Raw genomic sequence first — 14,080 nt, 5'->3', positions numbered from 1 at the left:
GGAACGTGTTCAGTAAAAACATTCCTCGTGGTCATCCACAGAGCATCCGTTTTTCTTTAATGCCGGGTACTTGTTTTTGGTTTAGAAGAAAGATGAAATGGTGTACGGTTTACGCTAGGAGATCTGACGCCAATCACTTGTGGTTCTTTTAATTTCCCAGGAAAAACAGAATCAATCTTCACCTCATTTCTTGCTATTTTTTATAAACAGCCTCAGTGACTGGAGGCAGGATTTCATTTCAGACTTGCGAAGAAGTTATCAAGAATATAAAGCCTCATCCTGTTTAAAACAGCATTGTTCATGGAGAAGTATCCATTTCTCATCAGAGAGTTGACAAGGTTTCTGACAACAACCTAATACTCAGCCACACCTTTCAGGCAGGGACCATCTTCCAGCATTTTCCAGTGTATTACAAGGTAAAAAAATGACACCCTCAAATGACTGCCACCTCCTCTCCTGTTCAAAGCAAACCTTGAAGGTTTGCCAAGCTAAGCATCAATCTACATAACTGAAGAATGTGGGTGTCCCTAACGGGGTTTTGACTCAAAGTCCAATTCTCAGTGGCAAGGCATGCCAGGAAAATGTCCCGTATTCAATCGTCTATTTCATTGCTGTTGCTAAGTTATGCTTTTGTAATTTAAGTATTTTCATTAAGATGTCACATCCAATGATGTCTGAGATGAAAAGGTAGAGAAATGTGATATGCAATGCAGACTTAGAGCAAACTTCACTCAACTGCCCTACTTGTTTTGTGTATCCTGAGAACAGGGCCTGCCGACCTGCCGCAGTAGGAAGCTTCCCCACTGCAGAAACCTAACACGATAAAATGAGACGGAAGATGCCTGTATGGAGGAATCGGCAGCAAAACGGACCAGGTCACACCTGCAGCTCCTTCCTTTCATTTCAGGGGTTTGCATTTTGCAGAGCAAGGGGAAGGCACAGTCCAGGGATGCTGGCTTCGCTTCTATGCAAAGCGGCCCACAAAACAGGAACCGCTGAAAAAACTAACAGGACAAGAAGTGAATTGGACTTCTAGAGATTTCTAAGTTTGAAATGCATTTTGAAATGATTAGCTCTCAATGAGCTGAGACCAGACATGACACTGGGCACCCGATCCCAGAAACTCTGCCTCACATTCTAGTCCCTCATGTTCCTTCCCGGGAGCAACTCAAATCTTCTCTCCCTAGAAACACATAGAAGATTCCTCTGGCTGCTGGAGCATCTTCGAGGACATCATGACAAGCCTGAGTGGCCTCTGTGTCTCTTTGGCACGGCCACGTATTTCTCATATGGAGGTGACCCGGGACCCAGCGAGCAGAACAGATGGCTGAAACATCCAGGCGTAGCTGCTGTGAACACAAACGACACTCCCACAAGAGGGGACATGTAGCACATTCAGTGGAATTTTGCTGTATATCGAACCCACCCCAATAGCAAAGCGAAGCGACACTGAACTTGGCACACAAACAAGAGAGAAAGGGCACAGTATTGGCTTTGAACCCTTCTCCTAATTACACAAGAGTTAAAGGCTGGCTACATGGAGTTAAAGGCTTCCACTTTTCTTTGGCAAAGGCCTCAAATAAGCGATAGAAGTGGGGATTTCCCCAGAGAAGGACACCCCTGCACACCCGGCGCCCGACACGGGACGCGCCCGAGGGAGGAAGCACCCAGATCGACTGCCGAACAGACCCGCGCTGACTCACGCGGGCTGCCTCAGCCTGCGGGTCCTGCAAAGGGAAATAAGCAGCTTCAAAGCACGGGAAAGAGCAGAGGTTCCCTCCGTGTCCTCTCCCCGCCTGCATCTCCCTTCCCGGGCAGCTGGTCAGAAATACGGGCACGTAGCTATTTCCCAGTACGGTAATAACCAATCTGCTTTTTCCCCAGAGAAGATCTGGGAAAAAAATAACTAAGCTAGCGAAACAGAATTTGTTTTTCTCATTAAAACACTATTCGTTAAGTAAGAGTAAGCACATGTGATCATGACCAGCCTGGTGACAGGACTTCTCTGTGTTGGTGACAGGACTTCAGCACCTGTTGCGTCCACCTGTTGGGATGAGGACTCTTTGGGGCGAGGGGGACAGCTGCAAGCAGCCTGCTCACACCCCCACCCGGGGAACAGGAGGACCCTGGGCCAAGTCTCAAAAGAGGTAGCTTTTTGCTGTTCACACCAAGGAAGACCACAGAAGTATTGGGTACAAAAGAGTAGGTTTCTTTCCACTCTACCTGCACGCGCAGGAGGCCTGCAGCAGAGGCTGGTGAGGACTGCTGGGCAGCGTCCTCCTCGCGGACTCCGGCGCCCGTTCAGAGCACAGAGGGACCCACAAAAGGGGCAGCGGCTCCACTTCTGACTCAGAAGGGGCAGGATGGTCACAGCATCAGCCCTAGGCTCCTTCTCCTGCCATCGTATCGTGAGCCTTCTTGAACACCCTTAAATGCGATTAATACAGGAAGCTTCCTGCAAGCTAGGAGGGTTATCAACTATATGCATTCTTTTTCCAGAGACCAGAGAGAAAGAACAAGCTGAGGCTTGTTGGGTTTTCATTTACTTTTTTGTTTTTCTTAGTGGCACACCTAAACAGTCATCACCGGTCCCGTCAAGCCTAAATCCCAATTCACTCTGTTTCGGTTAAGAATGAGGTGTTTATTACCATTTTTCTTGCAAGTAGGGAAGAAGAATCGGAAGCTTTAAGTGCATGGATTGGAATACAGTGAATCTGGAAGGCATCTGGGAGCAGAACAGAGATTTCAGACCGACGCACAGGAAGCGGCTTTGCCTTCCTACCCCGCGCCTGCCTGCTGCCCCTGACGTTCTCTCAACAGCCGAGTTCGAGGTCGCCTGAGGTCAGAGCGTGCCTTTCATTTCCAGCGGTGTCTGACGAGAGAGGACTCATCGTTGACGATCTCGGGGTCGCGGGGGCGACGCGGACACCGGCAGGGAAGCAGCAGCAGGACGATGAGCATGAGAAGGATGACTCCGCACACGCTCATGAGGGTGTAGGAGACGATCCACAAAACGGGCTCGTTCAGAGACTGGGCGGGGACACAGTTGCTGGCCGTGTCATCTGTCGAGAAAGGCCCAGAAATTTCAGACACCGGAGCACCTGCGATTTCTGAGGAGACAGAAGGGGAAAGAAAAATTCACAGCTGTGAAACGAGCAGTCCACCTCCAACACACGACGCAGAGATAACCCGGGTCTATTAAACCGCAGGCAAAGTGGCACTCGGGTTCCAAGGGCTCAGACAGCCGAGTGTGTGCCGAGGGGCTCAGCCGCAGCCGTCAGGGGTCCCGGCCCCCGCGTGCTGGAGAGAATGTGCAGAAGGGCACACGGGGGACCACGTGTGCTTCCTGAAGGGCTGCAGTGCCGCGAGGTGACAGCCCCGCTCAGCGCGTGGGGGGTCACAGCTCTGCGGGTTGTGCTTCCGCCGTGGAGGTGAGGAAGGAAGGGCAGAAAGGGGAGGAGAAGCTACTGCAGGAAGCTCTGTCGGACCTGCCTGAATCACGGGGCGTTTTCCCTGGTGGAGCCAGCCCGAGTCCATGCCGTAAGATGGATTCTACGACACATGGGTCCTCACGTGTGACCCGCAGTCCTAATGGGTTCCAGACCACTCGGTCGGATGGCCCAGGAGACCCCCCGGTCCATTCTCCTCCTATGTTTGTGACAACCAGGAGTGGTCAATGAACACAACATCTAACTCGTGACATTACGGGCGACAGAAACAGTCAAAATTCATCTGGTGACTTTTGCTAGAGACTCTTGAACTGGGAAGAAAGTTGAGATGATTTCTTAAAGCAGGTTTGGGGCTTATGTGCCGCTTTTAGGAGTGTGGAATCTTAAGCTTTACTTGGGAAAAGAAAAAGAAATAGGCCTCATTACCCATTTTTCCTGTATTTAATTGCAGAGATGACTATTTCAGCACCAGACAATAACGCCACTAAGCATTTAATTTTTCTTTAAAGCCTCAAGATCTTCAGGACTACCACATAAGATCCTTTTTGAGTGAAAAAAGAAAAAATCAAAATAACAATGGAATAATGGCCTTCAAAGAATGGTTTTAAAACGCGGGGAAAATAGACTTGATTACTTTGCAAAGAGAGTACAGTTTCTTGCTAACGCGGATTCCATTATAATACGGTTTTCCTAAGTGCACTGAAACAGGAGAGCATCGAACAAGAGCCTGCCAACACCCACGGCCGGAGGGATGCGGCCAGCAGTTAATCCAGACCCTCAAGTGCCTGCAGCTGTGGTCAGCAAATGACACCCGGTGGGCCAAACCCACCTGGCGTCTTTTTTGAAAATCAAGTTTTGCTGGAACACACAGCCGCAACCACTCATTCACATACGACCTATGGCTGCGTCTGCGCTGTCACAGCGGAGCCGCGCAGCGGGGACCATCCGGCTCGCGATGCTTCAAGTGCTCGTCATCTGGCCCTTCACGGAAAAGTTTGCCAATCTCTGCCCTATAGCACGAAAAGGCAAATGTTTAACAAACATTTTAAATAGCTAAAAATAACCCCAGTTTTCTTGCTAAAAAGGCAATACATATTTATGGTAGAAAATGTGAAGATACAGGTAAATAAAGACACTCATAAATTCACCAGTCAGAAATAATCCGTATTCATATTCTAGAGTGTAATCTTTTCCTATGCATCATTCTTTAAAACAAAGGTGGGACTACGCGGTGCATACTGTTTTGTAAACTATATTTGCATCCGGTGACTTCTGGTAGAAACTCGTGAACAAACTCTAACCAGGAAGAAAGTTGAGATGATTTCTTAAAGCTGGTTTGGGGATTACCAGTGTATTTATTTCCTTTACCTACAATGGCTTATCTGCCCCATTCCAGAGTACGGCATCTTCAGCTTTACTTGGAAAAAGAAAAAAGTCGGCCCCATTAATATGACAAAAACCTTTTCAGAGCATCTAATTTTCAACCTTGCCATTTGTATGACTACACAAAAACCATATTATAGATGTACTGAATTTGTTTGCCAAACTCCTATTTGTGGCCATTTATGGTTTCCACTATTATAAACATTGGTGCAAGAAACAGCTTGTACCTAAATCTTTGCTTATATTCTTAACTTCTTTAGCAAGAGTTCCTAAAAGTAAAATTATCAATTAAGGTATGTCCACTTTAAAGTGTCCTGATACATACTGATACCATGCCCACGAGAAAGACTGAGCCAGCATACGCGCCCACCTGTGTGGCATGGGCGTGCCCACTTCCCACCCCTCACCAGCACTGGAAAATATGTGAACCATGGCCCTCAACCCAACTTCATAATTTTTACAATTCTTTGAGTACTCATAGGGGCACTGCTTAAAAAAAACCTTATTGGCCATGTATAGTCTTATTATGTTATCTATCTTTTTCTCCTTAATCTGTAAGAATCTTTTATATGGTAAAAACTTTCTTATGTTGCAAATGTCTTTCCACAGTAGGACATTTGTCTGTTTTTTTTTTTAATCACTTTGTAAATGGAGAAGCTTTAACCAATACGATTGAAAGAAAAACATGCCTAGTACAAAGACAACAATATCTCAAAATACAGAAAAGCATAAAGAAATTAAAAATCACTTCAAACCATTTTTGCTTCCAGCCTAGCTGGAGTAAGAGGGACCAGACTTACCCTCCCACCTGAAACAACTAAAATGATGGACAAAATATGAGAAAAAAATGTTCTGAACATACAGGAAATTAGGCAAGGAGAGAGTACATCCTGAGAGATGGGAAACTTTAAATGCAGACAGTCCTAGGACCGTCCCAGCTCACTGCCCTGAGAAAGGCAGAGGGACAGGGACCACAGGCAGGGAGACAGGTGGACGTCCAAGGAGGCCATGCCTGCAAGAGCTAGCAGGAGAGAGTAAGGGAGAAGAGATGGGAGCACAAAGAGAAATTCCAAGTATCCCCAGAGACCTCCTTCGCACCATCAGCTGAGTACTGACCGGGGAATGATGGAGGCCGAGGAAAGAGCCACTTGAAAGGATTATAAGGAACAGATCTCGGGGCTCAGGTAGGGCTGAGAATAGTGCCTGTTGCCAACTGTTCCCTGTTTACTCTGTTTGCCAGAGTAAAGGAAGAAAACACCAATGAAACAACTTACAGGGCATCAGTTAGAGTACTAAGAAGGGTCTTTCCTCTGTAATGGGAAAAATTAACCATAGACAAAATGCTATTCTGATTTTATCTAATGAAGCTTTAAAGCAAGACAAGTATAATACCAAACTCTTTCTAAGCAATTTAATTGTAACCCAGAACCAAACTCTTTCTAAGCAATTTAATTGTAACCCAGAACAAATCTGAAGACTATTTTTAAGAATATGAAAATATTCAGCACCCAAAAAGGTAAGAAGGCATCCAATAAAAAATTAACAAGTATCTCAGTTCATTTGGGCTGCTATGACAGAATTCCATAAACTGGGTGCCTTATAAACAAAAGACAGTTATTTCTCATAGTCTAAAGGCTGGGAAGCCCAGGATCAAAGCAGATTCAGTGTCCGGTGAGGGCTCATTTTCTGGTTCACAGGCAGCCGTCTGCTTGCTGTGTCCTCACACGGCGGAAGGGGCAAGGGAGCTCTCTGGGATCTCTTTAATAAGGGCACTAATGCCAGTCCCAGGGGAGGGCTCTGCCCTCATGACGTAATCACCTCCCAGAGGCCCTATCTCCAAATACCTTTACATTAGGGGTTAGGTTTCAACATAAGAAGGCTGAAGGAACATAAACATTCATTCAATAACACCAATTATACAAAGAAGCAGGAAAACGCAATTCATAATAAGGAGAAAAATCAAAATTGGAACTTAGCAAGAAATGACACAGATGATAGAATTAGCAGGCAGGATATTAAGACAGTTATTGTAACTGTTTTCTACTCAGGAAGCTAGAGGAATATTGAACATGTTAAATAGAGACACAGAAGATATTAAAAAATCTAAATCAAACATTTAGAGATAAAAACTATAATATGTGAGATGAAAAATACACTGGATGGTTTAAATAGGAGATTATATGCTTTGGAAAAAGAGACTAGTAAATTTAAAAACTTAACAAGAGAAACTACCCCAAATGAAACACAGAGAAAAAACCAAAAAAACAAAAACAAAAAAGAGAGAACATCAGTCAACTGTAGATAACCTCAGGCTGTTAAATCATGTAATCAGAGTACTCAAAGGAGAGGAGGGGGTGAGAGACAAAAAATATTTAAAGAAACAATAACCAAAATTTTTCCAAATTTTAAGGAAACCGTAAACCCACAGGTCCAAGAAATTCAAAGAACCCCCAGCACAAGAAACAGAAAATAGAGTATACCACCGAACTGCTGAAAACAGCAGAGAGAACATCTTAACAGCAGAGAGAGCTAGAGAGAGAAAGAAAGAAATATTGTGCACAAAGGAACAAAAATACGGATTATAGAAGATTTCATGTCAGAAACAATGTAAGCTAGAAGATAACAGAGCAACATCTTTAAAGTACTGGGGGATGGGGAATCCTGGCAACCTAGAATTATATACCCAGCAAAAATATCTTTCAAAAATGAAGATGAACTAAAGATGTTTTCAGACCACACAAGCTGAAAGAATTCATCACGAACAGATCTGCGCTAACAAAAATCCTTCGAGCAGAGAAGAGGGGTAGCAGAAGGAATCGGAATTTGCACAGAGGAATGATGAACACCAGAAAGGGTAACTAGCTAGCCAGTGATAAAATCTTTATTTTTAACGTTAAATATTTAAAAAGATAATTGATGAATTAAAGCACAAATAATAACAATGTATTGGGAGGTCTGCAACATACGCGTAAGTTAAATGTATGACAATAATAGCACAAAGACGGGCGGAAAAGGAAGTCCACTGTTGTAAGGCTCTTAGACTACATGACCTGGCAGACTTGATAAGTTAAAAATGTCTACTATAAACTATAAAGTAAAAATCCTTAAATTTGTTCCTTTATATACAATATTTCTTCTCTCTCTGTTTTTAACATTTTGTCTTCATCACTGGCTTTCAGCAGTTCACTGTATACTCTCACTTTATGTTTCTTGTGCTTGGGGTTCTTTGAGCCTCCTGGGTCTGTGGGTTTACAGTTTCCATAAAATCTGGAAAATTTTTGGTTCTTGTTTCTTTCAATATTTTTTGCTTCCCACTCCCTCCTCTCCTTTGAGTACACAATGAAGAGTTATAGCTAATAAACTAGCCAGAAATATAAAAAGGAATAAAAACATTCAATCCAAAAGAAGGCAGAAAAAGAGGAAACGGGGAAAAAAGAACAGACGGGACAGAGAAAACAAATGGCAAGATGGTGGACCTGAACGCAACCCAGCAGCCATCACATCAAACACAGGCTCAGCCAGGGGCTGGCGAACCGTTTCTGTAAGGGCCAGACAGTAAGTATGTTAGCCTTTTTGGGTCACATTTTAAAAGAATTTTTTTTCAACCCTTTAAAACTGTAAAAACCATTGTTGGCTCACAGGCCATGCAAAAATAAGCCACATGCCCGATTGGCCTGCAGGCTCTTGTTTGCTGATCTCTGGTCTAAACACACCAATAAAAAGCAGAGATTGTCAAATCAGATACAAAGCAAGACCTGACTCTATGCTGCCTAAAAGAAGCCCACTTCTAAAGATCGAATATGATAAAAGTACAAGGATGGAAAAAGACGTATCGTGTTAACGCTAATCAAAAGGAACCCTCAGTGGCTATGTTACTATCAGAGTAGAGAGTGATTAAGGGAATTACCAGGGATAAAGAAGGTAATTTCATAATGATAAAATGCTCAATTCATAGATAGGACATAATAATTCTAAATATTTTTGTGCCTAATAACAGAGTTTGAAAATACATGAAACAGGAATGATGAAACTGCAAGGGGAAATATACAAACCCACAAATATGGTTAGAGATTTCAACATCTCTTTCTCAATAACAGAGCAATATATAGAACATTAGGAATGACAGAATACCTGACCAACACTGTCACCTAAGGTGCCCTAATTGAAAATTACAGAACACTCTACCCACGCACAGAATATACATTGTTTCCAAGAGCACATGGACTATTTACCACGATAGACTATATTCCGGGCCATAAAACAAGCTTCGATAAATTTAAAAGGATTTGATTCGTAGAAACTATATTTTCTGACCACGGTGAGATTAACTTAGAAGTCAGTAACAGAAAGCTGTCTGGAAAATCTCTAAATGTTTGAAAACTAAATAACACATTTCTAAAACTACAAAACTTCTAGAAGGAAACGCAGGAGGAAATCTTTGTGTTCCTGGGTTAGGCAAAAAATTTCTTAGCTATAACACCAAGAAGCATACTTTGTAAAAGAAAAAAATTGATACATTTGATTTCATCAAAATTAAGTAAGAACTTCCCCTCTTTGAAAGAAAATATTAAGAGACTAAAAAGTCTGGGAGAAAATACTGGCAAGTCAAATTTTTGATAAAGGACTTGTATTCTGAACGTATAAAGAATTCTGAAAAGGTTGTAATAAGAAAACAAAAAACCCAATACAGATATGGACAAGAACATTTGAAAAGACATTCCACTGAAGAAGATGTCTGAACGGCAAAAAAGCACGAGAAGATGTTCAAGATCATCAGTCATCAGGAAAAGCAAATTAAAACCACAACGAGATCCCATTAAGTGCCTATTAAAGTTAAAAGACCGACCATACCAAATGCTGGTGAGGATGAGGAGCAACTGGAACTCTCATACACTGCTGGTGGGAATGTAATACAATATAGCCAACTTTAAAACTCAGTTTGGCAGCTTTTTAGGAAGTGAAACATACCTGTTGTATGATCTAGCCATTCGACTCCTAGGCATTTATCCAGGAGAGATGCAAATATATGTCCAAGGAATTGCACACTAATATTCATAGCAGCTTTATTTATAATTGCAAGGAAAACAAACAACAAAAAATCCTGGCAACAAACCAAAAGTTCATCAGCTGGCGAATGGGGCTAAAGAAACTGTAGTATATCTATACGACTGAGCATTGCTCAGCAATAAAAATGGGTGAACTACTGAAACATGAAATGACATCAATGGACCTCAAAATAGTTTATATTGAGTGAAAGCAGGGTATTGTTTTATACCAACTACATCTCAATAACGCTGTATAAAAATCAAAAAAATTCAGTAGTCAAAAAAGCACATCAAAGAACAACACGTGTGATATAATCACATTGAGGTTAAAAAAGAAAAACCAAGCCAAGCTCAATCTTGCCAGGTACGTGGGGACTGGCTTTAGTACTGTTCTTCAGGTTGAAGGCCTGAGCTCATACACATCTTTCCACATGTGCTAGGTGTGGTGTGTGCATATAATAAAATTAGAAAAAACGAGAAAAAAAAAACCCAACAAATTTAAACTTTCTTCAAAATACATGTATTACTTTTTTATTTTTTTGTGAGATGAGTCTTGCCATGTTGCCCAGGCTGGAGTGTGGTGTCTGTTCACAGGTGTGATCATAGTGCATTGTAGCCTCGAACTCCTGGGCTCAAACCATCCTCCCACCTCAGCCTCCCGAGTAGACGTGTGTATTACATTTATAATTAGAAGAGTTGTGTATTTTGTTTTTAAGTTTTACACTTCATCTTAGCCAAAAGGCTGAGAAGCGATGTGTTTTTAAGTTTTTAAAAAAAACACCACCAACTTCAGGTTGTCGGATATGATGCATTATCCGGAAACAACTGTGTTCTGACCTCTGCTAACTAGCTCCTCAGCATTAGAGGAAAGCTGGTTTAAAACGACTTCCGGAGCATACTTTCTAGGAACGCCATTCACTGGACGGTCTGTGTGCTTACACAGACACTACTAATTGTGTGGTCACAAAGCAGAGTCTAACTTTTCATATGGGGTTGATTTATGAGAGGCCACAGAATACAGTGGGTTAGCACGGACCCTGGGGCCAGACTTCTGAGGTGTCAACCCCTGGCTCCCACGTTGGAGCTGTGTGATCTGGGCCAAGTTACTGAATTTCTTTGCCCCTCAGTTTACTTGTCTGTAAAATGGGGTTGTAATGCCCCTACCAGTCAGTCTTGTTGTAAGAACAACCAAGTTAATGGAGTTAAGTACTTAGCATGGTGCCTGGGCAAAGGTCAGTGCTGCGTAAGCGTCAGCTGTTACGATATTGTTATTTTTAATTCTTTCATCAATGTCTCAGGTTATAATTTTAATCGTGTTTTCTCTGTGTTGTCCTCCAAAAGGTCAGGACCTGGTTGATAATACGTGCCTGGAGAAGACCTATCATTTCACTAAGGATAAAAATTATAACAGTCAAGTCTTTCTGTCTATAGCATACAAAACAACCCTCCCGCCAAGCTGACTATTTGGTACCAAGAGGCTTTCTGAGTAGGCCTGGCTTACTCAGAACAATGTTCTGGAGTTTCAGGACAGAGGTTCTGGACCCACGGCCAGTTTTCTCTGCAACCATATGAAAACCACTGACTATCGGGGGCCTCACTGTTCTCTTCCGCAAAATGAGGAAACAGAGCTGCCTGATCTATGTCCTTGGGGTCCCCTGGCTCTGGCCTCTTTCGACTGCAGTCTCAGTGGATGGAAGAGGCACATCTCTGAAACTGTTCTTAACAGCTAACTTTCCTATTTTTAAACATGAGCATGTACCAGATGATCCACTTTCAACCTGAAGCAAGAAAAATTCACAGTGCTATAATCCATGATGTGTCTCAAGCCGTATAAGCTGAAATCTATACAGCTCTCGGCGCTAAATGTCTCAATCTATAAAAAGAGACGGGTGGTATTTCAGAAGCTTCGGATACATTAAAATAACAGAGAGTTGTCAATTTTAACACTCTATTATTTTCTTAGCTGTAGGACGCTTGGCCCAGGTGACACAGAGGCAGCTGAACATGCTGCGGTCCCCAGTACCTGCCCCAGGTACGTGAGACCACTACACGCCGAAGACCCAGGACGGCTCCGTCACACACCCCGCCCTCCCCCGGATCTGACCGGAGCAGTTCTCGGCAGGGCTGGGAGGTGGGCTGGGGAGAGGCAGGGGCAGCAGAAGAGATGTATCTGGGGAACTTTTTCCAAAATATCCATCACCTGCCAACCCACCTCGGTTCTGTTGCACCCTGGCTGAAAAAGAGTGCAATGATGTCAACAATGTTGACAAAGCTCCCCAGGAAATTCTAATGGAGGAACCCCCACTCACTGCTCCCCTAACCCCAATACTCAGGCTAAGAGTTGAAACACAAATGGTCATGAAAACCAAAATACGAGATGCCAGGAGAGAAGGGCAGCTCCCAGAGATTTCGGCTCCATCAGATGGCAGGTGGTGCTGAGATGGAACCTCCTTCTCCTGTAATATACAGCATAAAATATAACCCCAAATTTTAAACTATGTAGCTGAACCCAGAAGTAAGAGACACTCCTCAGCCAGAAACAAGCCCTTGGGCTGGGGTTCCAAGGCCCAGGTGGGGTGTGAGGCTTGACCCTGAGCACCAGGGAGGGGGGTGCCGGTGTCCGGATGCCAGGGAAGCCGGGCCTGTTGGGGGGCAGCGCCAGGAAGCTTTGCCAACAAGGACCTTGACTCCGCCCGTGGAGAAGCTGGGAAAGAGGCCAGAACGAACCTCCCATGAGAAATGGAGCTGCCAAATCTCCACCTCAAGCACGGCTGGAACCTAAATTCACACCATCTAAAGTTGTCGTGGTTGTCGTGGTCTGAGGACGCGCAGCAGAAACAAACGCAAAATTGCTTTATAGTAACACCTCGCCCCCCAGGCGCACCGGACGCGCTCTCGGAAGGGAGAAGGCACTCCCGCTGAAGACGCGTGCACGGCAAAAACCGCAAGGCAAACGAGAAGAAAGCCACTATGAGAAACAGCAGACACAAAAACAAGATTAACACTCCTTCGACCATAGAAAAATAGGACAATCTGCACAAGATTATACCACGGCAGTGTCCGAGGTGATTAAAAACCCACTGAAATATCAACAAGGGTTTTTCTTTTTCCAACAAGTGTTTTTTAACTAAATAAGCTGATTCAAAAGTTCATAAAGCAAAAGAAAAATTAAGAAAGAAGAGCAGGGAAGTTTTGAAAAAGAATAATGAATGGGAACTAATACTGTAAGACATATCAGTGGAATAGAATAAAAAATACAGAAATACACATACATCTCCCACTATTTACTGGAATTTGGTATGCAATAATTGGGAAATTTTAAATTAGTGAGGATGGATTATTCGATGAATATGTAGCAGTGGGGTAGTCATCTTGGGGGAAAATGTTTAATCCACACATTTTATGCAAGATAAGTCAAACATAAAAGTATTTGAATAAATCACAAAATACTTTTAGTAAAAAAAGGCATTTAAAGTGTAACAGTAAATTCAAGAGCCTTAAAGCAAAAGACTGAAATATTTAAATACACAAAAGGAAACATTTTTTTACAGTACATCATAAGCAGAGTTTTAAAAATTTACAATTGAGATATGAATTATAGTTTTTTCCCTCCAAATGGTTAATCACTCCATTACATAAAGGGCTCCTACAAAGCAATACAAAAACCCTAAAACCTCAACAGAAAAAAAAACAGGCAAAAGATAGGAATAGATAGTTCTCAGACAAGGACAAACAAATGACCTTAGGCCTATGAAAAGAAACTCAGTCTCACCCACGGAAAGTACAAATTAAAACTATACTGGGACAATCATTTTTCATCTGTTAGACTGGCAAAATGCCAAAAAGCTTGCTAACACCACGTTGGCAGAGCTGAGTGGAGAAACAGGCCGTCATACACGTTACAAAAGAACTGGTCTAGCCAGATATAAATGAGTCTAGCCTCTGTGGAAGGCAATGGGGTGATATTCATCAAAATTACAAATGCTTACGCCTTTTAACTCCGCAATTCTACTACTAGTAATTTAGCCTGGAGGTACATGTTCATATACGTCAATGGATGCAGAAATGTATCCACTGCAGTATTGTAACGACAAGACTGGAAATGACCTAAATGTCTACCAATAAGGAACTGGTTACACAAATTAGGAAACATCCACATAATAGACAATGAGGCTCAAAAGAAATGAGGAAGCACTTTATGTA

General features: G+C 42.9%; 1 protein-coding gene across 1 annotated transcript in view; it reads right to left on the bottom strand.

Annotated features, from left to right (window-relative positions):
* Window positions 1-2,624: 2,624 nt before the first annotated feature.
* BACE2 (beta-site APP-cleaving enzyme 2) overlaps window positions 2,625-14,080 on the bottom strand; it is a 101,243-nt gene continuing 89,787 nt past the window's right edge. Inside the window, exon 9 of the mRNA XM_012640079.1 lies at window positions 2,625-3,110. Coding sequence (XP_012495533.1) covers window positions 2,857-3,110 — 254 coding nt within the window. The 3' untranslated portion in view covers window positions 2,625-2,856. The remainder of the gene's footprint in view (window positions 3,111-14,080) is intronic.

This window comes from Propithecus coquereli, unplaced genomic scaffold (genome assembly GCF_000956105.1).
Source record: "Propithecus coquereli isolate 6110/MARCELLA unplaced genomic scaffold, Pcoq_1.0 Scaffold148, whole genome shotgun sequence".
In the NCBI taxonomy this organism is placed as follows: domain Eukaryota; kingdom Metazoa; phylum Chordata; class Mammalia; order Primates; family Indriidae; genus Propithecus; species Propithecus coquereli.
This window is presented reverse-complemented; position numbering and strand designations above follow the sequence as displayed.